This window comes from Hypanus sabinus, chromosome 25 (assembly GCF_030144855.1).
Source record: "Hypanus sabinus isolate sHypSab1 chromosome 25, sHypSab1.hap1, whole genome shotgun sequence".
NCBI classification, from domain to species: Eukaryota; Metazoa; Chordata; class Chondrichthyes; order Myliobatiformes; family Dasyatidae; genus Hypanus; species Hypanus sabinus.
Window position 1 is genome coordinate 16,614,808 of NC_082730.1, and position 24,062 is coordinate 16,638,869.

The 24,062-nt window shown below is 41.2% G+C and overlaps 1 protein-coding gene across 5 annotated transcripts in view; it reads left to right on the forward strand.

The window, feature by feature from the left end:
• Window positions 1-24,062, forward strand: part of LOC132381048 (transcription factor SOX-13-like) — a 206,173-nt gene that overhangs the window by 84,506 nt on the left and 97,605 nt on the right. For 2 of the 5 annotated variants that reach the window (XM_059950166.1, XM_059950167.1), the window contains exons 1-2: window positions 3,539-3,577; window positions 19,399-19,442. The exons of the other annotated variants lie outside the window; for them this stretch is intronic. In XM_059950166.1, the coding sequence (XP_059806149.1) occupies window positions 3,554-3,577; window positions 19,399-19,442 (68 nt within the window). In that variant the 5' untranslated portion in view covers window positions 3,539-3,553. Of the gene's footprint in view, window positions 1-3,538; window positions 3,578-19,398; window positions 19,443-24,062 lie in introns of those variants that run through there. 5 annotated transcript variants of the gene reach the window in all.

Genomic DNA, 24,062 nt, shown 5'->3' on the forward strand with positions numbered 1-24,062 from the left:
GTGTTGCACCCTGCTGCTCTTTTTTGTATTCAACTAGCTCTTTTGCACCGTTCTTTATGTTTAATGTTCTGCACTTACCTAGTTCAAAGTTGTTGTTAACATTATATTATTGTTGTTCTATTTTTTTTTCTTTCAGCTCAAGCTGGTAAAATCTGAGGTACGGGAATAGCCAAGCACACTGATTTGTCAATTGCTAGGAGCTTTCAGACTATTCTTTAGAATTAGTGTTTAGTATTGTGGCTTTCTGGAGATTTCCATAGAAATTGCTGTGTAGGCCTACTCGTTTAATGCTATTGTGTAGCAACTTTGACCATTATACCAGTTGTAGATATTACAATTGGGACAACGTATATATCCTGTTCATGTTCCACAGTCTTCTAATTTCCTCTTTTAATTCAGCATATTTCTGGTGTTTTTCACTTACTGATTTCTGTATATTATGTGTTTTTGCAATAGCTATAACATGTTGTTCGTTTATCCTGTAACATTATATCCAGGCGGTTATTATGGAATGTCTGATCTGTAATAATGGACCAGTTATGACCAGTCATAATATAATTTGTAGGACTGTGACTCTGAAACCAGATCAGGCTTTCTATTTTAAAGCAAGATTTTGGTGAATGGTGTTTGCCACTTGGTTGCGCCGGTGTACGTAATCAGATTGAGTTAAACTGCTGCATGATTATGTAACATGTTGGTTTGTTACTGGTTTTTCTCGGGATTTTCTACATTTATCATCTTGAATCTGTTGGTCTTTTATTATGAGTTTTTGATAATTTTCGTCTTGACCACCTGGTCTTGCATTGCCACAAGGAACACTCCTGTTTCTGGGAGGAGATCTCCAACTCTGAGCCAGGCGTTCAACACTTCCTTGTTGACATTTAGTCTCCTTAGATTGTGTAGGTGTCTTCCAGGGAGGCTCTTGCTCTTCCATTGGTTAACTTTTTCTTCTGTAGTGTTGATTTCTTTATTTTTTTCTGAGTTGTGCTCTCATTTAAGTTTAGTGGTGTGTACTTTTTATCAGAATTGCATATTCTCATGTGCAGTGCTGAATCCTGTTTCTGTTGGTGAAAATATATCCTGAGAAGTTTTATCTGACTGTTATGTAATTTTTAAAAGTCTGTTACTCCTCTTCCTCCTCCTATCTAGGTAGTGTTATCTAAGCATGTCTGAGTGTACATCGTGTTTTCTAAAATCTGTCGTTTCAGTTCTTATTTTTCTTCGTAAATTTTCCAGATTGGTTTCTGGCCAAGATATTATGCCAAAAGAGTACGTTAGTATGAGCATAGCAAAAGTGTTTATTGCCTTTGTTATATTTTTACCGTTGTGCTCTGTTTGGCAGAGATTCTCAAACCTTGAACAAAATTCTATTGAAGGTTTTCCCCCTTTTTGCAGTATGATCTATTTTCTTCACTTGTTGATATTGCGGACACTAATACAGTTTATATTCATTTGCATCCTGCTGCCCGTTTTCTATTCTACTAGCTCTATTGCACCATTCTTTATGTTTAATATTCTGCAGTTATCTAGTCCAAAGTTAATGTTTATACCTTCGGAAAGTAGTTCTACTATTTAAATTAATTGCTTTAGCTTTACTGATGACATTATTGCTATTGTAGTGTTCTTTCTGTTTTGTGTTTTTTTTTGTGCTGCATCGGATCCGGAGTAACGATTATTATTTATAAGTTATTTTGTTCTCCTTGCACATGTGTACAGGAAATGACATTAAATAATCTTGAATAGCTGTGGCATTCAGCAATCATTTTGTTCTCCTTTACACTTGAACGCTGATGAATGACAATAAATAATCTTCAATTTTTTTTATATAAAAGGTATTTCAGTAAAACAGAATCAGGTTTATTACTACTAACATATATCATGAAGTATGTTGTGTCTGTGACAGCAGGTACCGTCCGATATAATTAAAAACTTAGCTTCAGTACATCAAAAAACTAAATAAATAGTGCAAAAATTGAGCAAAGTAGTGACGTTGTGTTCATGAACTGTTCAGAAATCTGACCGCAGAGGGAAATAATATGTTTTCACAAGGTTGGGTGTGCATTTTCAGGCAAATGCACCTCATCTCTGGTGGTAGTGACAAGAAGACATGACCTGCACAGTGACCGTCCTTAGTGATGGACGTCACCATCTTGAGACACCACTTTTGAAGATGTTCCCAGCCGTCACTGGAAAGGAGTAAACAGTTGACATTTCAGGCCAAAACATTTCATCAGGACTGGAAAGGAAGGGGGAAGGTGCCCAGAAGTATGATTGGTGTTATAGAAAATATGGCATCCTGTGCTCCCACAATAAATGATAAATTCACTGATTTAATGATGCTATTTGAGGGAGAACTGCTCTCCCTCTCTTAATAGTGCCATGGAATACAATTAATTTGTTTTTAGATACAGCGCACCTTTTGAGCCACACCATCCAGCATCCCCTGGTTTAATCTTGACATAATCACAGGACAATTTGCAATGACCAATTAACCTACCAACCAGTACATCTTTGGACTGTGGGAGGAAACCAGAGCATTCGGAGGAAACCCATGCAGTCACAGGGAGAACGTACAAATTCCTTACAGGCAGCAGCGGGAATTGAACCCAGGTCACCTGTAAAAGCATTATGCTAACCACTACACTACCGTAATTCTAATTCTGATTTTCACCATAGTTTGGAAAAGTTATTATTTGAGGACTTGCAGAAATGTGTAACAGGCTGGTGACTCGTCCCCAGCAGACTGAGAATATTTTGGGTTCTGTGCCTCCTGGTTCGGGACTCAGGTAAGGTGGGGCTTGATTACATTTTGTGACTGATGAAATGATAGAACTGTATCTCCTTTAGTTTCCGCCAGGCCCCACACTAAAGGTGTCAATTCATGTGGCTTTAGTCTTCAAAACGTGAGGTGCAAGAGGCTGCAAATGGTGTTTTGTTTTAATTGTACATTTGCGTACGTGGTTTCTCCCCACCATCCAGGCCACGCTCTGTTCTCACTGCTACCAACAGGCAGGAGGTTCAAGGAGCTTTGGGTCCCACATCACCAAGTTCAAGATCAGTGATTAAGATACTGCATCTGCTTGAGTCGAGTTGTGATGTTTGGTCAAAGTTGAATTTATCGTCGCATGCACAAGAGCGATGAAAAACATTCTTGCAGCGTTATTATGTACAGTTTCGCAGTATCAGCTACGCAGCACTCGCACTAAAAGACAAACATGTTATGACATGCATTCTGTACAATTTTTACAAAAGACAACATGCTTCGGACAAAACAGCCTCAAGTCTCTTGTAGTGCAATGTGGTCAAAGTGTTGGTGTACTGAGGTAGGGTGGGGATTAGGGTAGTGCCGGTTGGTTCAAGAACTGAATGGTTGAAAGGAAGTAGCAATGCTTGAACCCGGTGGTGTGAGACTTAAGATTTCTCTTTCTTCTGCCTGATAGCAGCTGCGACTCAGATGGTTGATTCACTTGTCTTGCTTAGAGAAGAATGCCTTGCTGGTCAAGATGCACGCACACTAAAGTGCTGGAGGAACTCAGCGGGTCAGGCAGCGTCTATGGAGGGGAATGAACAGTCGAAGGTGGGTCGGTGGTGGAGGAGGGTGAAGTGCGTAGGCGACGGGTGGAAGAGCCAAAGGGCTGGTGGAGGAGAGCGGAATGTGGGAGAAATGGAAGGAAGAGAGAGGTACCAGAGGGAGGTGATGGGCAGGTGAGGAGAAGAGAAGGAGTAAGAGGGGATCCAGAATGGGGAAAGGGAGAAGAGACAAGTGGGAAGAGGGTTGAAACCATTAGGTTTAGAAATATAATGTTGTAAGCATGTCAGTCAAGCTGCCCACAGTTATAGCAATGATAACATACTTAATAAATTTGATTGTTATCAGAGAGCAAAAGATTAGCTTTATTTGTCACATATACATCAAAACATACAGTGAAATGTGTCTTTTGAATCAACGACCAAGACGGTCCAAGGATGTGCTGAGGGAAGCCCGCGAGTGTTGTCATGCTTCTGGCCCCAACATAGCGCACAATTCACTAACCCTAACCTGTACGTCTTGGGAAAGTGGGAGGAGTGTGGAGCACCCAGAGGAAAAGTACGTGCTCACAAGGGAAACATACAAACTCCTTACACTCAGACGCGGAATTAAAGGCAGGTTGCTGGCGCTATAATAACATTGTACTCACTGCTACACTCCCAATCAGGTTCAGCAGCATCCATCATCAAGCATCCAGACCAAGCTCTCTTCTCACTACTGCCATCAAACAGGAAGTACACGAGGCTTAGGTCCCACGTCACCTGTTATTAAATCCCTGTCAACCTCCGGCTCCTGATCCAATGTGGATAAATTCACTCACCTCAACACTGAACTGAGTCCCCAACCTCTGGACTCACTTTCGAGGACTCTACAACTCTTGTCCTCAATATTACTTATTTTTTGAAGTTTGCACAACTTTGTCTTTTGCACATTGTTTGTCAGACTTCATTTATAGTTTTCATAAATCCTAACGAATTTGTTTATTATCCTGTCAATATCTACAAGAAAATGAGTCTTGTATTCATTTTGTAATATTGTGGCTCGTGGTGCCATATGTGTGCTTTACTTTGATAATAATTTGATTTTGAGTTAATTGTCATAGCCCATCGGCTGACAGCAGCTGCTAGAGCTGTAGTACTGTTCGTGATGAACTTATTCAAGAACTACTTGGATAAAACTTAATTGAGCAGTGTAGTGTGATCTGCTGGACTATTCAGAGGTCAACTGTTAGGCTGAGCGCACAACAGTGATTGATAATGTGGTGGACCTTCAAGAGCTGGTTGCAAGGTAGGAACTTAGGTCTTGCAAAATACTTTACATGTTTGTACAAGCCTATTTGTCTTTGAAGTGAAAAATGAATATAATTGTGAGGATGAACTTTCCTTTCTATTTTCTCTGCATTAAATTGCTGATTTTAATTTTTACTGCCGAGAGCTGTTTCCGTTTCCCTTCCAGATTTAAAGATAGCTTGAAAGTCTGTCTCTATATCCTTCACAAAATCTAAACTTTTCCCTTCAGAAAGAAACAAAAACCTGTTTACATAACTTTGCTGTTAATCATGTTTGCTTTGTCAATAAAATCTGTTGTCATTTAACCAGTTCTCGCACTAATTATGTAGCCTTTCCATTTACTCTAAACTATATTTTTTATTCTGCAAGGAGATTTCATAGCATGTATGGCACCAAATTTTCCATACTGCTCCATTTGTTCAGATGCAAGAACTGTATCCTTCTGTTCATCTCTCTGTGTAGCCCTCAGTTCTTCTGTACAGATTTATTATCACTGGCATATGTCGTGAAATTTGTCTTTATGGCAGAGTACAATGCAATACATAATAGAAAAATGAAGTGAATTATAGTAAAAAATATAAGGGTTAAATTAAATAAGTAGTGTAACACTAGAGATTACAAAATAGTGAGGTATTATTCCCGGGTTCAATGACCATTCAGAATTCGATGGCAGAGGGGAAGAAGCTGTCCCTTCAGGTTTCTGTACCTCTTCCCTGATGGTAGCAATCAGAATGCATGGACCTTTGTTATTTGCCTCCGGTAGTCCTTCAGCTTTTGAATATTCTCTGGGTCAACATGCTTCCACATAAATCTCTGTTGGATTAGTTCTGAAATAAACTTCATACAAACAGCTTTCAAGTACAGAAGGATAAGGGGAGCCAGTCTTTTCTAGATTCCTGATTGCTCCTAATGTACTTAGAACATCTTGGTCTTCTCTTTAACCTTCCCTACCAAGAATAGTTCATGACCTCTTCTTACCCTCTTAATTTCTTCCTGAAGTACTATCTTACACTCCCTGTATTCCTCAAGGGACTTGTCTGCTTGTATTTGCTGAATCTATCATCTTCATTTCCTCAGTAAACATTGTCATAGAAGGTTCCCTAATCTTGCCACCTTTGCATTTCACACTTACCTGAACATGCTGACGACCTTTTGCTGACTCCCTTTTAAAACACCTTTCAGATGTTCTCTTACCTGTACCAAAACTACTTCTCCAAGTCTTCTTTTGAAATCTGACTTCCCTCAATTCCAGCATTTATCAAAGTACGTGTATGTCATCATATCCTACCTTGAGATTCATTTTCTCGTAGACATTCTCAGTAGAACAAAGAAATACAATAGAATCAATGACAAACTGCACACAAAGACTGACAAACAAACAATGTGCGAAAGAAGAGAAACTCTGCAAATACAAAAAAATAAATGAGTAAATAATACTGCAAACATGAGTTGTAGAGTCCTGGAAACTGAGTCCAGGGGTTGTGGAATCAGTTCATTGTCCAGGTGAGTGAAGTTATCCATGCTGGTTTAGTAGATTAATAATTGTCCTGAACATGGTGGTGTAGGAACTAAGGCTCTTGCATCTCCTCTCGGATGGCAGCAGCGAGAAGAGAGCATGGCCTGGGTGGTTAAACAGAAGGACAAACTTATCCCTTTCCATAATGACATTGAAACTTACAGAATTATGGACACTGTTCCCACTGTGCTCCCCACCTGTCTGCTTTCTTTTCCTAAGTTCAACTATAGTCCCTTATCTACTATAAATTCGGCATGAAGTTGCGGAGCTGCAGAGGAGTAAAGCGAAATGTCACTGCTGCATGAACCCGGTGGGCTGAAGGATCACTATGTTGTAATAATATGCATAAAGTCAGAATTTGCAGCAGTCATTGGAGACTAATCTTGACATGGTCACCTACCTTCATGTTAGTGGTGTGGTTTCCTAGTTTTCCTATAGTTCACTAGTTTGCTGTAGGTAATATAGTGAACAATGTCTAAAGCAGAGGTTCCCAATCTTTTTTATGCCATGGACAGCTACCATTAACCGAGGGGGTCTGTGGACCCCAGGTTGGGAACCGCCTGGTTTAAGGCCACAGCGGGGAAGTGGAACAAGGGATAACAGATGCAGTTCATTTTATTTAAAGATACAGCAGTGTAACAGGCTAATGAGCCCACACTGCTCAATTAAACCCATGTGACTAATTAATTTACAAACCCATGCATCTTTGGAGTGTGGGAGGATACTGGAGCTCCCGGAGGAAAGCCACTCGACCTGGGGAGAACGTGCAAACACCTTACAGACGGTGGCGGAATTGAACCTGCTGTTGGAGGGTGGTGCTGGAGCAAGGTTTAATCGCCGTGGTCTGTAGATTTGGACTTGAATTTAGGTGCACAATGTGTCCTGGTTCTGGGCTCCTTTTTTGATGCTACTTGTCGTTTTGTGCAATTTCTTTTGGTGCATGGGGGAGGAGTTTGATGCTTTTCTTTGAACGGGTTCCATGGTTCTTTGTTTCGTGACTGTCTGTGGGGAAGACTACTTTCAGGGTTGCATGTCACATACATACTTGGATAGTAAGTGTATGTACTTTGAATCTACTTTTCCTCGCATTTGCCACATCGGTATTCCGTCTATCAGACCCTTGCCCACTCACTTCTGCGGATTCTCTACATCCTTTGACAATTTGTTTTTCCACTCAGTGCATTTGGGATACATTTCGACAGGTCAGTGGATAGGGAATGCTTAGAGGTATGTGGCCAAATGCAAGCAAATATCATTAGCGTTGACAATTTGTTGGCATGGTCGAGTTTTTCTTTTATTTTTATTTACTCGAGCCATGCTGCCCAGCAATCCCCGATTTAACCCTAGTCTAATAGGCATCCGTTTGTCTCGTAAGACCATGGATTTGCGCCTGGGAAGGTTTCCAGGGCGCAGGCCTGGGCAGGGTTGTATGGAAGACTGGTAGTTGCCCAAGCTGCAAGTCTTCCCTCTCCATGCCACCAATGTTGTCCAAGGGAAAGGCACTAGGACCCAAGCAGCTTGGCACTGGTGTCATCGCAGAACAATGTGTCGTTAAGTGTCTTGCTCAAGGACACAACACGCTGCCTCAGCTAAGGCTCGAACCAGTGACCTTCAGATCACTAGACCGATGCCTTATCCACTAGGCCATAGGCCAACCTACCTGGTCTAATCATGGGACAACTTACAATGACTAATTAGACTACCAACCAGTTGGCCAACTTTTGCATAACTGAAACTATCACAGATTTTAACAAACTTTTGGTGAAGAATCCTGAAGAGGGTGGAGAGAGTTAGAACTGTCTCCATCAACAAAAGGTTCACCAACCAGATGAGATGAGTGTAACTATTAGAGGTTAATTTTTAGAACACACACCTGAGGGCCGTGGAAAGAAATTCAGTGGATGCCCCCGAAACAACATTAGATAAATAATTGAAGTGAAAGATGCAATGATATGAGTGCCTATGGAGGGATTAGCTGAGTAGCTTCAGAAACGTTGCTGCCAATGGCCTCTTCCTGAATTGTGCAAAAAAAAACAAAATAATAATAAATAATACTGAGAACATGAATTGTAGAGTCCTTGAAAGTGAGTCCATTGGTTGTGGAATTAGCTCAGAGTTAACTAAGATTGATGGAAGGGCCATCTGAAATCGTTCTCGTTGTTGAGATCACAGGATTTGGCTGAAAAGATGAGGTACTGCTCCACAAAGTTCAAAGTATATATACATTTTACAATCTTGAGATTTGTCTCCTTACAGGCAGCCATAAAACAAAGAAACCCTAAAGAGCCCATATAAAAATTATGGACAAACATCCAATGTGCAGAGAGATAAAAAGAAAGAGGATTGATATTAGAGAAAGGGTGTATAGAACTGGTACTGTTTGGCTAGTTAGATAGCTAGTTCAAAGGATTATCACTGAATAGCCTCAACTTGTGCTATGGGTGTTCAGTAATATTTCACTGTGTAATATTCATGCCACATAAAGCATGGCATGTAACTGTTCATATCATCTGGTCTGTTTATAAACTGAGATAGGACATATCTTTAATGATCGGATGGCATCTTATTCACCTTGCTTTAATTATACAGGGTCTTAAGCAACACTTCTATGAAATCTAGCTAAGATTATGCCCATGCCACCATCTCAAACTTTATGTAATCCTGCAGCAAAAGAACTTCTCCTTTCAAGAGTTACACCATGGTTTCAAGACCCTATTCAAGGGCTTTACAACTCATGCTCTCAGTATGATATATTTACTTTTTTTGTATTTGCACAGATTGTCTTCATTTGGACATTGGTTGTTTATGAGTCTTTGTAAGTAGTTTTTCCATTGATTCTATTGAATTTCTTTGATCTTCTGTTAAAGTCTGCAAGGAAGTGAATCTCAGGGTAGTATATAAGGTGACATACAGTACTTAGATAAAAAATTTACTTTGAAGATGTAATACGGGAACTGAGCGTATCACTGAGGAGACGGTGCAGTGTGAAAGGTCATCAGATGAATCACGTCCATATTCAAATATGCAGGTAGAATGCAAAGCAGCAACACACACAAGATCCTGGAGGGCTTCTGATGAAGAGTCGTGGCTCAAAATATCAACTGTTCATTCCCCTCCATTGATGCAACCTGACTTGCTGAGTTCGTCCAGTGTTTTGTGTGTGTTGATCAAGATTGTTGGCATCTGCAGAATTTCTTGCCTTTATGGAATGCAAAGGAACCTGTTCATTGTTTGGCACCATGTAAAAACATTCGTATGCTCTGACCATTGTCTCTGCATCAATTAATAACCCTCTCCATACCATTTTGCTGCTCATTCCAACCACTGTCCAGGGCTGATCTAGAGACAAGCAAGTTCTGATCTTGTAGCAACAAATAATCTGCTGGAGGAACTCACCAAGTCCCTCTACATCTGTAGGGGTAAAGGAGCTGTTGATGTTTCAGGCTGAGACACTGCATCACATTCTGATGCAGGGTTTTGACACAACGAATATGATTCCTTTCTCCCTCGCTGATGTCACTTGACCCATTGAGTTCTTCCAGCAGATGGCTTGTTGCTCCAGTTTCCAGGGACTTCAGTCTTCTAAACTTGTAAAACAAATTCATTGAGCGTCACACCCTGAGATGATGTTTTAAACATGAAAGATTTTTTTGTCCCATCCTCAGCCCAAGTCTTTTACTTATTCCCTGACAATGTTCCTGACAAGTTAATTTGTTCCAAGTTACGTAGTTTTTCTACACAAAGCAAAATCTTTAATAAACTTCTCTTGATGGACAGTGGAGAGTGTCGCAAAGCCAATGTCTAATACAGCTTACTACCTCATTCAGTCGCCGGCCATTCAAGATGAGGTGGTAAATTGGATTAGACATTGGCTTTGCAGGAGAAGCCAGAGGGTGGCAGCAGATGGTTGCCTCTCTGACCAGAGGCCTGTGACTAGTGGTGTGCTTCAGGGATTGATGATCTATATCAACGATCTGGGTGATCGTGTGGTCAACTGGATCAGCAACTTTGTGGATGACACCATGATTAGCGATGGAAGGCCATTGTGGCTTGCAGAGGGATTTACGTCAGCTAGGAAAGATGAAAAATGGCAACGGAATTTAATACAGGCATGTGTGGTGGTGCACTTTGGGAGGACCAACCAGGGTAGGTCTTACACAGCGAAAAGTAGGGCACTGCGGAGTGTGGTAGAACAAAAGGATCTAGGAATATAGATCCAGAATTCATTGGAAGGTGCTGTCACAGGTAGATAGGGTTGTAAAGTAAGCTTTTGGCACATTGGTCTTCATAAATCAATATACTGAGGTCAGAAGATGCGTAGTTATTCTGAAGTTGTATAAGACACCGGTGAGGTCTAATTTGTAGTATTGTGTTCAGTTTTGGTCACCTGCCTACAGGAAAGAAGTAAACAAGGTTGAAAGAGTACAGAGAAAATTTACAAGGATGTTGCTGGGTCTGGAGGACCTGAGTTATAAGGAAACATAGACTAGGTTAGGACTTTATTCCTTTGAACATAGAAGATTGAGAGGAAATTTGATAGAGGTATGCAAAATTAGGTAGAGTATATGCAAGCAGGCTTTTTCCCCTGAGGTTTGGTGGGCTACACCAGAGGTCATGAGTTACGGGCGAAAGGTAAAATGTGTATGGGGAGCATGAGGGGAAATTTCATCACTCGGAGGGTTGTGAAAGTGTGGAATGAGCTGCCAGCACAAGTGGTGCATGCAAACCCAATTTCAAGGTTTAAGAGATGTGTGGATAGGAACATGGATGGTAGGGGTATGGAGGGCTATGTTCCCAAGCAGGTCGATAGGAGTAGGCAAGTTAAATGGTTTTGGCATGGGCTGAAGGGCTGTACCACTCCAGGACTAGAATGGAAAAACCAGCGGTGTCATTGTCTTGCTGGAAAACAAATCTTATCTTAAGTCACATATCTTATGGTCTTATGATGTCCCTGTATTTTGCTGCATTAATTTAAACCTTTACTTTCACAAGCCTTCCAGGGCCTGCTTCAGTGAAGCATCCCCACAGCATGATGCAGCCACCACCCTGCTTCACGATAGGGATGGTGTGTTTTTGATGATGTGAATGGCAACCATATCATTTAGTTTGTTGGCCAAAAAGCTCTGATTTGGTTTCATTAGACCAGAGAACCTTCTTCCAACTGCCTTCAGAGTCTCCTACATGCCTTATAGCAAACTCTAGCTGGGACTTCATGTGAGGTTCTTTTCAACAATGGCTTTCTCTTTGCCACTCTCCCATAAAGTTGCGACTGGTGAAACACCCGGGCAACAGTTGTATGCACAGACTGTCCCATCTCAGCCACTGAAGCTTGTAACTCCAGAGCTGTCATGGTGACCTACCTCACTAGTCGTCGTCTTGCACAGTCACTCAGATTTTGAGGACAGCATGCTCTAGTCAGATTTACAGCTGTCTTTCCATTTCTTGATGATTGACTTGACTGTACTCCAAGAGATATTCAGCGACTTGAAAATTTTCTTGGATCCATCTCCTGACTTGTGCTTTTCAATAACCTTTTTGCCGTGTTGCTTGAGGTATTCTTTTGTCTTCATGGTGTAGTTTTTGCCAGGATACTGACTCACCAGCAATTGGACCTTCCAGATACAAGTGTATTTTTACTACAATCAATGGAAACACTTTGATTGCACACATGTCTCCAAAGACAGATCTCCATTTAACTGATTATGTGACTTCTAAAACCAATTGGCTGCACCAGTGATGATTTGGTGTGTCATGTTAAATGGGGGTGAATACTTAAGCAATCAATTTTTTTGTGTTTTATATTTGTAATTAATTTAGATCACTTTGTAGAGATCTGTTTTCACTTTGATACAAGAGTCTTTTTCTGTTGACCAGTGTCTAAAAAGCCAAGTTAAATCAGCTGAGATTCAATGTTGTAAAGCAACAAAGCATGAAAAATTTCTAAGGCGGGGGGGGGGGGGGGGTGAATCCTTTTCATCGGCACTGTACATTCTTTGATAATAAATTTACTTTGAACTTTGAGATTCCAGCATCTGCAATCTTCTGAACCTGTAAAACATCTATTGAGTTTTGCACCTGGAGGTGATGTTTTAAGCACAAAAGGGTTTATTTTTTTGTCCCATCCTCTGCCTAAACCTTTTATGTTTTCCCTGACATAAGGGTAGAAAGTTCCAGGTGAGTTTGTTTATTCCCAGTTTTGTAGTTTTCCTCCCAGGCAGTCAGTGCTGGCCCTTTCCCAGAAAGTGAAGAACCTTTGGGAAACCTCCACCATAGATTTCCATGGTGATTCAGTGTATTTCACTCACACTGGTTGGTGATAACTGCCCTTGTTTCAGTCAAAGCAAAAGCTGGTAGAAATAATGAGTAAAGATAGCCATAGCTGCTGTTGAAATGGTATACGACCTTTTAATGGGCTTAACTTCTGTTTTCCTATGTCTTTTTACAGTGGATGAGAAAGGAGCATTGTTTTTGTTTGTTTTCTTAGAATTATTGGTAGGTTTTTGTGCATGGCTGATTAAATTCAGAGTGAGAAAGGAACCATTTGGTAATATTTAAAGAGCAACTCACTGAATGTTCAGAAATACTCTTGCTCCAATAGATGGAATAACTTGGCTCTGATTGTCTGTTTACTTATTGAGATACAGCACAGAATAGGCCACCGCCTCGACTCTGCCTCACCTCCACTCACCTTGCCTCAGTTCTGCCGCTTCAAATTGCCTCCAAGTCTGCCTCAGAAGTGGCGCAGTCCTCACTCTCGGGCGAGGTTCTACCTCCTTGCTTGGGCCCTTACTTACACTTGCACTTCTGTGATTTTTCACATCTACTTGCGCGAGTCATCTGAACGAGGCCTTCTCCAAAGCACTCTGGAGTATGAGCACAGATGCTCTCATTTTGGGGTGGCACCCAGAGCCCTGAATTTCCAGTTTCTGGCAGAAGTGCCTCTAACGCGCTCAGTACCGGGATAAAATTTCAGTGGCCGAGAAAGAGGTCACAAGCTTTCATTAACTAATGAGCGTGGGAATTTTGCACAAGTCTGTTAGCCATTGCACTAAAAATAGCAATTGGGAACTTCAGCCCTCCAATGTAAATAAACTCTATTTAGGCTTAAATAAAGCCTGTAATTCCCTGATCTACTGCACAATAATAACATGCTTAAATATAAAGCCATCACTTAAATAAGCATCCTGTTAGGGAAACAATTAATTAAAAGAATGATTCCCCTTGCAGAAAGCTGCAAGTACTGTGGAACAGGTTGGTGATATTTCTGTGCTTTACGGAACTGATCTGGATTAAGTTGTATCTCTCCAATGTGGAATATCAGATGGGAACATTACAGATAATTCAAAGGAGAATATGGCATTAACCCAGCACTTTATATCCTGTCTGGATAGAATCTAACCTGATGGCATGAACATCAATTTCTCAAACATGTGGTAATTGCTTTCTTCTTCAGCACCATCCCCCTTTCAGCATTCCCTATTCCTGTTTCTGTCTTACCTTATCACCTTCCTTTGGTACTCCTCCTCCTTCCCTTTCTTCCATGATCTTCTGACTTCCCCCATCAGATTCCCCCTCTTCCAGTCCTTGATCTCTTCCACCAATCAACTTCCCAGCTCTTTACTCCCCCTCCCCTTCTCCCAGTTCCACCTATCACCTGCTACCTTGTACATCTTCTTCCCCTCCCCTCACTTTCTTCCTCTGACTTCTCACTTTTCTTGAAGGGTCTCAGCCCAAAATGTTGATTGTTTACCTTTCTCCGTTGATGCTGCCTGGCCTGCTGAATTCCCTCGATAAGTTTGTGTGTGTTGCTTTGGCATTAATAGGTTCATTCGGACTATCCCTCTTATTCAATCGTCCACCCACTGAACAAATCCTTGCTTTGTGAGGGTGGACGCCCATAGCACTATCTGTCTTTGGGGCTTAGCAGTTAGCATAACTAGTGCTAGCAACCAGGGTTCAATTCTCGCCGCTGCCAGTAAGGAGTTTGTACGTTCTCACCATGACTGCATGGGTTGGCTCCGGTTTCCACTCACATTCCAAAGACATATGGGTCACTAAGTTGTGGCATGCTCTGGTGGCAATGCAGAACGTGGCCCTTGCTGGCTGTCCCCAGTACACTATCGAACTGTGTTTGTTGTTGATTCAAATGCCATGTTGTATGTTTCATTGTAAAATGACAAAGCTAATGTTTAATCTTTATCTTCAAAGCCCTTCCATACATGTGTTTGGCATTAATGAGGAAAATTGGCGATGGGGTCTGGGGGAGATGAGTGTGTCACAGACCTACCTTTACCACAAAGGTTTTGTTGAAACTTAATGAGACACAGCAACTCTTCAACTAATGTATGCAGCAACAGCTACATTCCTTCAACCATCTAGTTCTTGAACTGACCTTCTCACCTCTAACTCAACACGGGGTTGAGTGGGGCAAGAAATCAGCCATGATTGAATGGCGGAGTAGACTTGATGGGCCAAATGGCCCAACTCTGCTCTATGACTTATGGCCTTTATGTCTTATGATCAGAAATGGAACGCTACGGACCACCTCTTGCTCTATCACAGACTTGTTTCTGACTGAGCTGTTTTGTTGTGCTAATGTCTTGATTTGCACCGTCTTCACCATCTTGTACTCTTTATGAATAACTGATGTATAACTTGTCTGTATCTACATTCCTGTGATGTTTCTATAAGTAAGATTTCATTGTATCTGTACCTCACCATACTTGTGTATATGGTAATAAATTCAACTTGCTTTCCTCCCCAGTGCCTCATTTATTGAAAGTGCTTTGGCTATGAAATCATGCCAAAAAATGCCAAGTCTTTCACTCTTCTGTATTGTGCAGGTAGAACTTGGTACAATTTTGAGATTAAACCTACAAACTCTGTGACTTGATGTTCAATGCTACAATTAGGGGTGAGCCTAAAGTCACACACTCAGCATTTTAGGAACGGCTTATTTCCCTCCATTATCAGTTTTCTGAATGGACAGTGAACCAACTGATGAACACTACCTCACTCCTTTTGCTCTCTTTTCCCATTACTTATTTAATTTAATCTTATATATGCATGTGTGTATGTATTTGATTGTAATTTATGGTTTTATTATGTAATGCATCGTACTGCTGCGAAACAAATTTCTCGACATAAGTCGGTGACATTAGATGAGATTCTGACTGAATAAAAATAGTCTATGTTCCAATGGTGTACTTATCTTAGGCAAGGGCGGGGCTCGACTCTCGTCCTTACAGCTGCCGTTGTCTTTGGAAAGCGACGCGTCTCGAGTATCGCTCGCTCTCAGGTGCTGAAACCCGCCTGAGTTTCTGGTATCAGTTTGTGAGACTAATGAATAATTACGCACAAGGCCAGATACCATCGCGGTAGGCGCGGTGTATGCAGATGGTAGTGTGCAGGAGGATGCTGTCGAGATGAGACTTCCGATAATTTGAAGTCTGACCGAGAGAAGGATGGGTTGTTGTTTCCTCTTGTATATTAGTTATGTGGGGGATAAAAAAGAACAAAATTGTTCGTGGAAGAATGTGTTTATCTTTTAAACTCAAGGTCTTATCTTATCCCCCCACATCTTGTGCTAAAGTTAAACTTGTTCTATTATTTTCTTTCTATACATACTTTTTTACTTATTTCAAGACACTTTTATAAATTGTGAGATTATATTATATCTTTTCCCGCTCAGCATACAACTGGTGGCCATGATTTCGCCCTCCCGAGTCCCACAGCATGGAACTCCTCTTTACCAATTGGACCAGCCGTATTCCTGAAGTGTGATCATTTAGTTCTGTCACTGAGCCAAATGGCACAGAGCACTCACCTTAACACATTGGACTTCCAGAGTCTGCAGTTTTTTGCTTCCATTTTGAATGGCAAATTTTCCTTTAAGTGTTTTTTTTGGTAATGAAATGGAACATCGGGTAGTGTTTGGTAGCTCAAAAAGTCCGGATCTGATCACTTAATTTAATTTCAGTATTTTTCACTTAATCTCTCCCATTTGGTGGCACGTTCTCACTTGTCAGCTTCTCTTGCTAGTTCCTCGAAAACTACCTCATCAAATTCCTCTTCGGCCATTCTCATGTGAACACTAAAGTGTCGGGTCTTTCCCTAGTTATGTCTCAGACTATCAGGATCCCTGACTAATTGGTGTGTTACATTATTCTAATTCTTCTGCCTACTCTTTGCCTATTTTGCTCTCACTCGCTGCGTATGTGCTCTGAAATGTTCCACGTTTACGTTCCAGTCTACTTGCATTTTGTCTATCTCTTTCCTGCACCCATACTAATTTAATAACTTAATTCATTTGATTCAAGTTCACATTATTTAAGTCAGTGACAATAAATTTGATATTGAACTGTGTCGAATTTGTCTGTGAGGTACATTGCTTTCCCTGGATGCTCCAGCTTTCCTCCCGCACCCCAAAGAAATACCAGTTGTTGTTGTTGGTCCTCTGTATGGTGCATTGGGTGGCAACCTTGCCATTTCTTTAGTACTTGTCTGTTTTTTTTTACAATGCTCAACCCAGCACAGATGGAAGCATGCAAGGAGCTGGCTGAATGGCTGGGTTCGAACCTGGGACCAACTCGCCTTCAAGTCCAGCGCAGATGTCACTAAACCACCAGCCGGATTGGTGGATTAATTAGTTTCTGCCATGTACCCTTTGCTTGGGTCTGCGATAGGAAAATCAGTGTGGAATGGAGAGGGAAGTAAGTCGAGGAATGTGGCAACGGCATTATTGGTTGAGATGGGAAATTGGTGTTCCCAAACTGCTAAACGTGGTTGGGTCAGTTCTGATATTCAAAGTAATAGCCTATAAACTACCATATCACCTTATTAATGAGTAACAGCAAGGAACTTTCAACATTGAAAATAAATGTCACCATATACTACCCTACAATTAATTTTCTTGCAGGCATTCACAGTTGAAGAAGAAAAAACAATAATGTGAAGGAAAAACTACACAAAAACTGACAAATAATTAATGTGCGAAAGAAGTCAAGCTATGCAAATACAATAATAATTAATAAATAAATGATACTGTGGACATGAGTTGTAGAGCCCTTGAAAGTGAGTCCAGAGTTTGCAGAATCAGGTCAGTGTTGTGGTGAGTGAAGTTACGCACACCGGGTCAGGACCCTGGTGAGGTTATCTGCCAAACTGCTCTTTAGCAAGCATACAGCTAAGCATTGTAGATACTGAAAAGTTGAAACTTATTAAAAAAAAAATGAAAATCCTGGGAAAATGCAATAGGTTTGTCAGCATCTGTGGAGAGAGAAGCAGGGAATTGATGTTTCAGCTTGTTAACAAGCTATCGCATTGCTTTTTGCCCAGTGCCAGTGTCGATTCCTTTAGTAAGCTGCTTGTTTCAGCATTACTTGTCCTGGCCTCATCTTTAGAAACTTCCCCTCCAGTTTGCTGCGGCATAACCTGTACAAGGCAATGTTTTACTCCAGATCTTTCTTGACTGCTTCAGCCCGAGAGTAGTCCTTGCAGAGATAACGAAAACCGATCATAATGGAGCCATCTTCTCTGGGGAACAGTGCGTGCCTTGCGATATCAAAAGAGAATGTCCAAAACGCTCATCCGGTGAAAGACTGTTCATTCCACCGGGGAATCAAAATTGGATTGATTCTCACCGACATGTGTCATGAAATTTGTTGTTTTCAGTACAGTGCAAGACAAAAAAAAAATGCAAAAAGTTGCAAGAAATAAATTGTACGTAGTGAGGTAATGTTCATGGATGATTCAGAAATTTAATGGCAGAGGGGACAACGCTGTCCTTAAAATGTTGTGCCTCTGTCTTCAGGCTCCTGTACCTCCTCCCTGAAGGTAGCAATGAGAAGAGGATATCTCTCGGATGGTGAGGGTTATTATTGATGGATGCTGCCTTCTTGAGACATGGCATTTAGAAGAATCCCTATATGGTGGGGAGGGTTGCACCCCTGATGGAGCTGGCTGAATCAACAAGCCTCTGTAGTCTCTTCCCCATCCTGCGCACTGGCCCCTCCATGACATGCAGTGATGCAACCATTCGGAACACTCCCCACTGTGCATCCGTAGAAATTTGCAGGAGTCTTTGATGACATACCAAATCTCCTCAAACTCCTAGTGAACTATAGGCGTTGGCATGCAGAAAGGTTGGGAGGGGTAAGGTAGGATAGGGAGGGTGAAGGTTGAGTTTCCCAGGTGGTTCTGATGTTCACAGAGCCACCTTGATAACTGCATAAACTGCATTGGAGAAATGAAACATGGAAATGAAAAAGCCGTGAAATGTAGGTCTGAAACCTGAAGCCCAAGGCAAATGTTGGAATGGGCAGAAGGAAAATCCTGAGTTAAAGATGGACAGATGGACAATTGTACAAGATAAGTGGCTGTTTCTGGTACCAGCAGAAAATGTGCATTACGTGAAATTGATGTATTTGATATTGACATCTGAAAGTGACAAGGTGCCCAGATGGAAGATGAGGGATTCATGAGGCCTACCCCGGCCATTGTTGTAGGTGTGCCAGAGGTACAGATAGAGGGGTCAGAGGGGGAGGGGAATTAAAATGGCTTGGTAAGGATTTCCAGCGTTTTCTGCTTTTATTTTGGCTGCAGCATCGAGCAGCAAGCAAACGAGGTGGCACAGTAACATAGCGGTTGGCGCAACGCTTTAAAGCGGAGGCTGTGAGATAAGAGTTCAATTCCCACCGCTGTCTGTAAGGAGTTTGTATGGACTTCCCCGTGACAGAGTGGATGTCCTCTGGGTGCTTCAGTCTCCTCCCGAATTCCAAGGACTTACAGCTAAGGACATGCTATCTTGGCGCCAGAAACGTGATAGCACGTGTGGGCTGCCCAACACACTCCTCGCTGATTTGATTCGATGCATTTCACTGTATGGTTCGATGTACATATGATAACTAAAGTTACTCCCTTTAAGTCTCTTTAAAATCTTTTTTTTTAAAAAATGATCTGCCGGAGTAAATCAGCTGATTGACCAGCAACTGTGGGAGGGGAGTGGAACTGTTGAGGTTTCAATTCACAACTCTACATCACAGCTAACTCCCTCTCCCCCACAGGTGGTCTGGACCTCCAATGGGCTGTTCACTGTCTTCAGGTTCCGGTATCTGTAGTCTTTTCTGTTTCCATCATCTACCATGGTTTTTTTTTGATTTTCCAATTAGACCTTTTAGACTCTGTGCTTGCCTATCGCTTGGTACAATTTTGTTGCTCTGTCAGAACTGAACAAGTTAAATGTTGAACCCGGCACAGTCCCATAAATATTTTCCAAAGTAAATGTTTGGCTGGTTTGATGCCAATAAAGTTACAAAAGTCTCATTTTATAGTTAAGCTTAAACCCAGAAATCCCTGTAAGAAAATAATTGCTGAAACCTTTTCATTGTTTTAACATGAATGAGAAATTGTGTTTCCTTTTCCTGCAAACTTAGTTGGCTTTGAGATGCTCATGCCTTGATTGAGTGTGTGTGTGTGTGTGTGTGTGTGTGTGTGTGTGTGTGTGTGTGTGTGTGTGTGTGTGTGTGTGTGTGTGTGTGTGAGTGTGTGTGTGTGTGTGTGTGTGTGTGTGTGTGTGTGTGTGTGTGTGTGTGTGTCTGTGTGTGTGTGTGTGTGTGTAGTTGGAATAATTTCATGCCTGTGAAGTGATGGAATTCAACAAGACAAACCTGAGATCAGGTACAATGAATTTTAACATTTGGACACAATTCCGGTTGTAGTGTGAGGTTTTTGTTTGAAGGATGTGGAGTTCTTTCGAAAGGGTGCTGAAGAGGTTCATTAGGATGCTGCCTGCATTTAGTGGGAGTGAGCTGTAAGGGAATATTGGGCAAACTTGGATTGCTTTCTCTCAAGCAGTAGAAGCTAAAAGAAGTTGATAAATCTTTCTCCCAGAGAAAGGTTAGTCTCAGAGGATCTAACCTGGACCCAACATATCAGTGCAGCTCGAAATAGGCGTGGCAGTGGCTATATTTCATTAGGAACTTGAGGAGATGTCAGATGTCATCAAGACTCTCACAAATTTCTACAGATGTACCATGGACAGCATCCTAACTGGCTGCATCACCGTCTGGTATAGTGGAGGTGGTGGGGGTGGGGGGAGCTGCATAGAAACAAAATAAGCTGCTGAGAGATGTAAACTTAATCAGCTCCATCAGGATCACTAGTTTCCATAGTATCAAAGACATCTTCAAGGGGCAATGCCTTCGAAAAGGTGGCGTCCATCATTTAAGGGCCCTTTCACCCGTGTCATGCTACCATCTGGAAGGAGGTAGAGAAGCCTGAAGGCACACACTCAGCAATTCAGGAACAGCTTCTTCCCCTCTGCCATCTGATTTCTGAATGGATATTGAACCCATGAATGCTACCTCACTACTTTTTTTGTTTTTGCACTAATTAATTTAAATATTTTATTTCACATTGTTTTTCTATTATGGGTATTGCATTGTACTGCTGCTGCAAAGACAACAGATTTCATTGCATATGCCATTAAATTATGCCGGCGATATTAAGCTAGATTCTGATTCTGAAATGGCAAGTACTAGAGGGCATGAATTTAAGGCAAGAGGGGGAAAGTTTAAAGGGGCAAGGGTATCTCATTAAAACCCGTTGACTATTGAAAGGCCTAGATAGAATGGATGTGGAAGAGTCTAGGACCAGAGGGCAGCCTCAGAGTCAAAGGGCATCCCTTTAGAACACAGATAAGGAGGAATTTCATTAGCCAGAAGATGGTGAATTGGGGAAATTCATTGTCAGAGGCAGCTGTGGGTGCCAAGTCATTGTCTTTTTTTAAAGAGGAGGTTGATAGCTTCTTCCATTGTAAAGGCGTCAAAGGTTATGGGGAGAAAGCAGGAGAATGGGTGTTGAGAGGGATAGTAAATCAGCCATGATGGAATGGTGGAGCAGACTCAGTGGGTCAAATGGCCTAATTCTGCTCCTATGTCGTATGATCTTGGGACATGAATTTAAAGTGAGAGGAAGAGAATTTCAGAGGTGTACAGGACAAGTTTTTGTTAAGACAGTGGTGTGTGCCTGGAATGAATTCTCAGGTGTGGTAAGGGATGCAAATACAGCAGAAGGTGCTTTTAGACAGAGAAATTAATATGCAGGGAATGGAGGGCTACAGATTATGCACCGGCAGAAGTGACGTCATTTAAACTGGCTTTGTGTGAGGTACAGGTGTTGCAGGCCGAAAAGCTTCTCCCTGTGCTGTACAGTTCCAACGTTGTTGGTTGAATGTAGACTGCCTCATCCTCACAAACACTTCCCAAAAATCTCCCCAGAAATAAACCCTTGTCCGTGTTTGGGATCAGCATCCTTTTAAGGAATCTATATATACTTAGCTCAATACTGTAGATCAAGCTCTCAGGTCATCTTCCACCAGTCTCTTAAACAACCTCCCTCAAAAAGATAATTGGCAGGTCGGCTTTACTCAACTACACTCCCAAACTGTGGAATTCAATACCTGAAACTGTAAGGGATGTAGACTTAGTTGACACTTTTAAGTGCCTGTTAAAAACCTATTTATTTAACCTTCCTTTTAACTAACTTCATTTTGTCTTTTATTTTCATGTTTGTACTTTATCCCATTGTAAAGCATTTTGAATGACTTCATTTATATTTAAAGTGCTCGATAAATAAAGTTTTTGTCATTATTATTACTTTATCTACTAATGAAGGATATTAAAGGTGTAACCACAATCCTAATGTGGGGAACGTGGCAATCAATGTGTGCACAAAATAACAATGCAGAATTTATGTTTAGTAATGGCTTAGCTTGTGTTTAGTAATGTTGAGTATCTTATTGAGAATCCTGCCTCGGTTTATTGGGCATATTTGGCCTCCGCCTTGTTTGATTATAGTGCCGTGGGAACCTCTCAAGATCCACACAAGAAAGCAGATAATCAGAAGTTCAAAGTTCAAAGTACATATATGTCACCATATATTAGCTTGAGATTTGTTCTTTTGCATACATTTAAAGGAAAATGGAAAAAATTACAACAAAACCAATGAAAAGCTATATAAAAAATACATGGCGAAGCATCCAACATGTAAAAGAGGACAAATCATGCCAATATTAAAATTAGTAAATGAGTTGCGGAGTCCTTGAAAATGAGTCTATAGATTCAAAGTGTTGAAGTGAGTGAAGTTATCAACATTGGTTCAGGAGTCTGATGGTTACTTGTTCCTGAACTGGTAATCTCGAGCAAAAGGCAGCTCTTCCAACGATGGACTTGAGTCTGGATGCTTTGTATTTGGCTGTCCAGAGGAATTGGATCTGCCGCTTTACAAGTTGGATGCAACCCAGCCAGCTGAGTTGGGTCTGACTTAGGCATGCGCGAGGGTATCTCAAGGTTGTTGCCAGTATATAAGCGGGGTTTTGTTCTCATGTTGAGATCCTTGGTGAGATAAATGGATTTGCTGTGATCTAATCAAATTTAACACTCTGCTACCATGAGTGTTTAAGGAGAAAATTTAACGAGAAAATTTAGCCAGCCACCATAGTTCTCAGACAAACAACAAGGCGGGAAAAGCAGCCAACACACTTTCAGCGTCATGTTGCCCAAGAGCATTGCTGAGGCGGAGATGGTTCAAAGGAGGTTTGGGTGACGTAGAGCTGTGCAGTGGAATACCAGTGCAAGTTCATTCCAAGAAGGGGAACAAGCTTTGCCCTATTTCCTACAGTTGTCACGATGTCCACGTCAACTGTGCAAAGCTTCAGAATAACAACCTTAAAAAAAAATCTAATTTAAAAATCCTAATACTTGTCCACAAATAGAACTTTAGGTAAGATAAAGAAACAGTACTTTTATTACAGACTCAGAATATAGATGACCAAAAGGATGCTATTAATTTTTTGGGGGGTGGGGGGGAGGAGCGAAGATTCTGGCGCAACACACACAAAATGTTGGAGGAATTCAGCAATTCGAGCAGCATCTCCAGAGAGGAATAAACAGTCAATGTTCCAGGTTAAGACTATTCAAGACTGGCCAGTCCTGATGAAGGGTCTATGCCTCAAAAACTGGCTCTTTCTTCTGCTCTGTCAAAGCTGCCTGACCTGCTGAGTTCCTCCAGCATTTTAATAATGATAACAACAATTATAATGTTTTGTAGTTATTCTTGTTGCTTGTGTTCTGCAGAACATGTAGTGGCACTTGCAGGCTGCCTCCAGCACATCTTTAGGATGTGTTGGATGTCAACACAAAATGCCACATTTCACTGTATACTTCGATGTAAATCTGAAGCATAAGATTGCTTGAAATCAATTTCGCTCCCAGTTTGTGCCTCTTTTGGTAACTCCTTTGTAAACTTCATTACGTTTGTAATCTTGCAGCTGATATTGCTGGAACAAGTGATTCTTTTTCATTGAGCTCATAATTCCATTTCAACTTTTTCTGTTGAGCTGACTTGAGATCTGATTTAAAGGCCTTCCCTTTAAAGGCAGAAAGCAGCACTGTGGTAAACTAAACTAATGTATTGTGGGGCACATTTTATAATAATAATAATTTATTTATAGAGCATTTTTTCATACAAAGTCATTCAAAGTGCTTTACAATAGAATAAAATGCAGACATGAAAATAAAAGATCATTTTGAGTGTGTTACTTCAAGGCTATTGTCTGCTTTGATTCTTGAGCTGGTAAATTGGTTTATTATTGTCGCATTTACTGAGGTATGATGGAAAAACTTTGATCTCAGCACCATCTTTACAGATAACTTAATTACGATAGTGT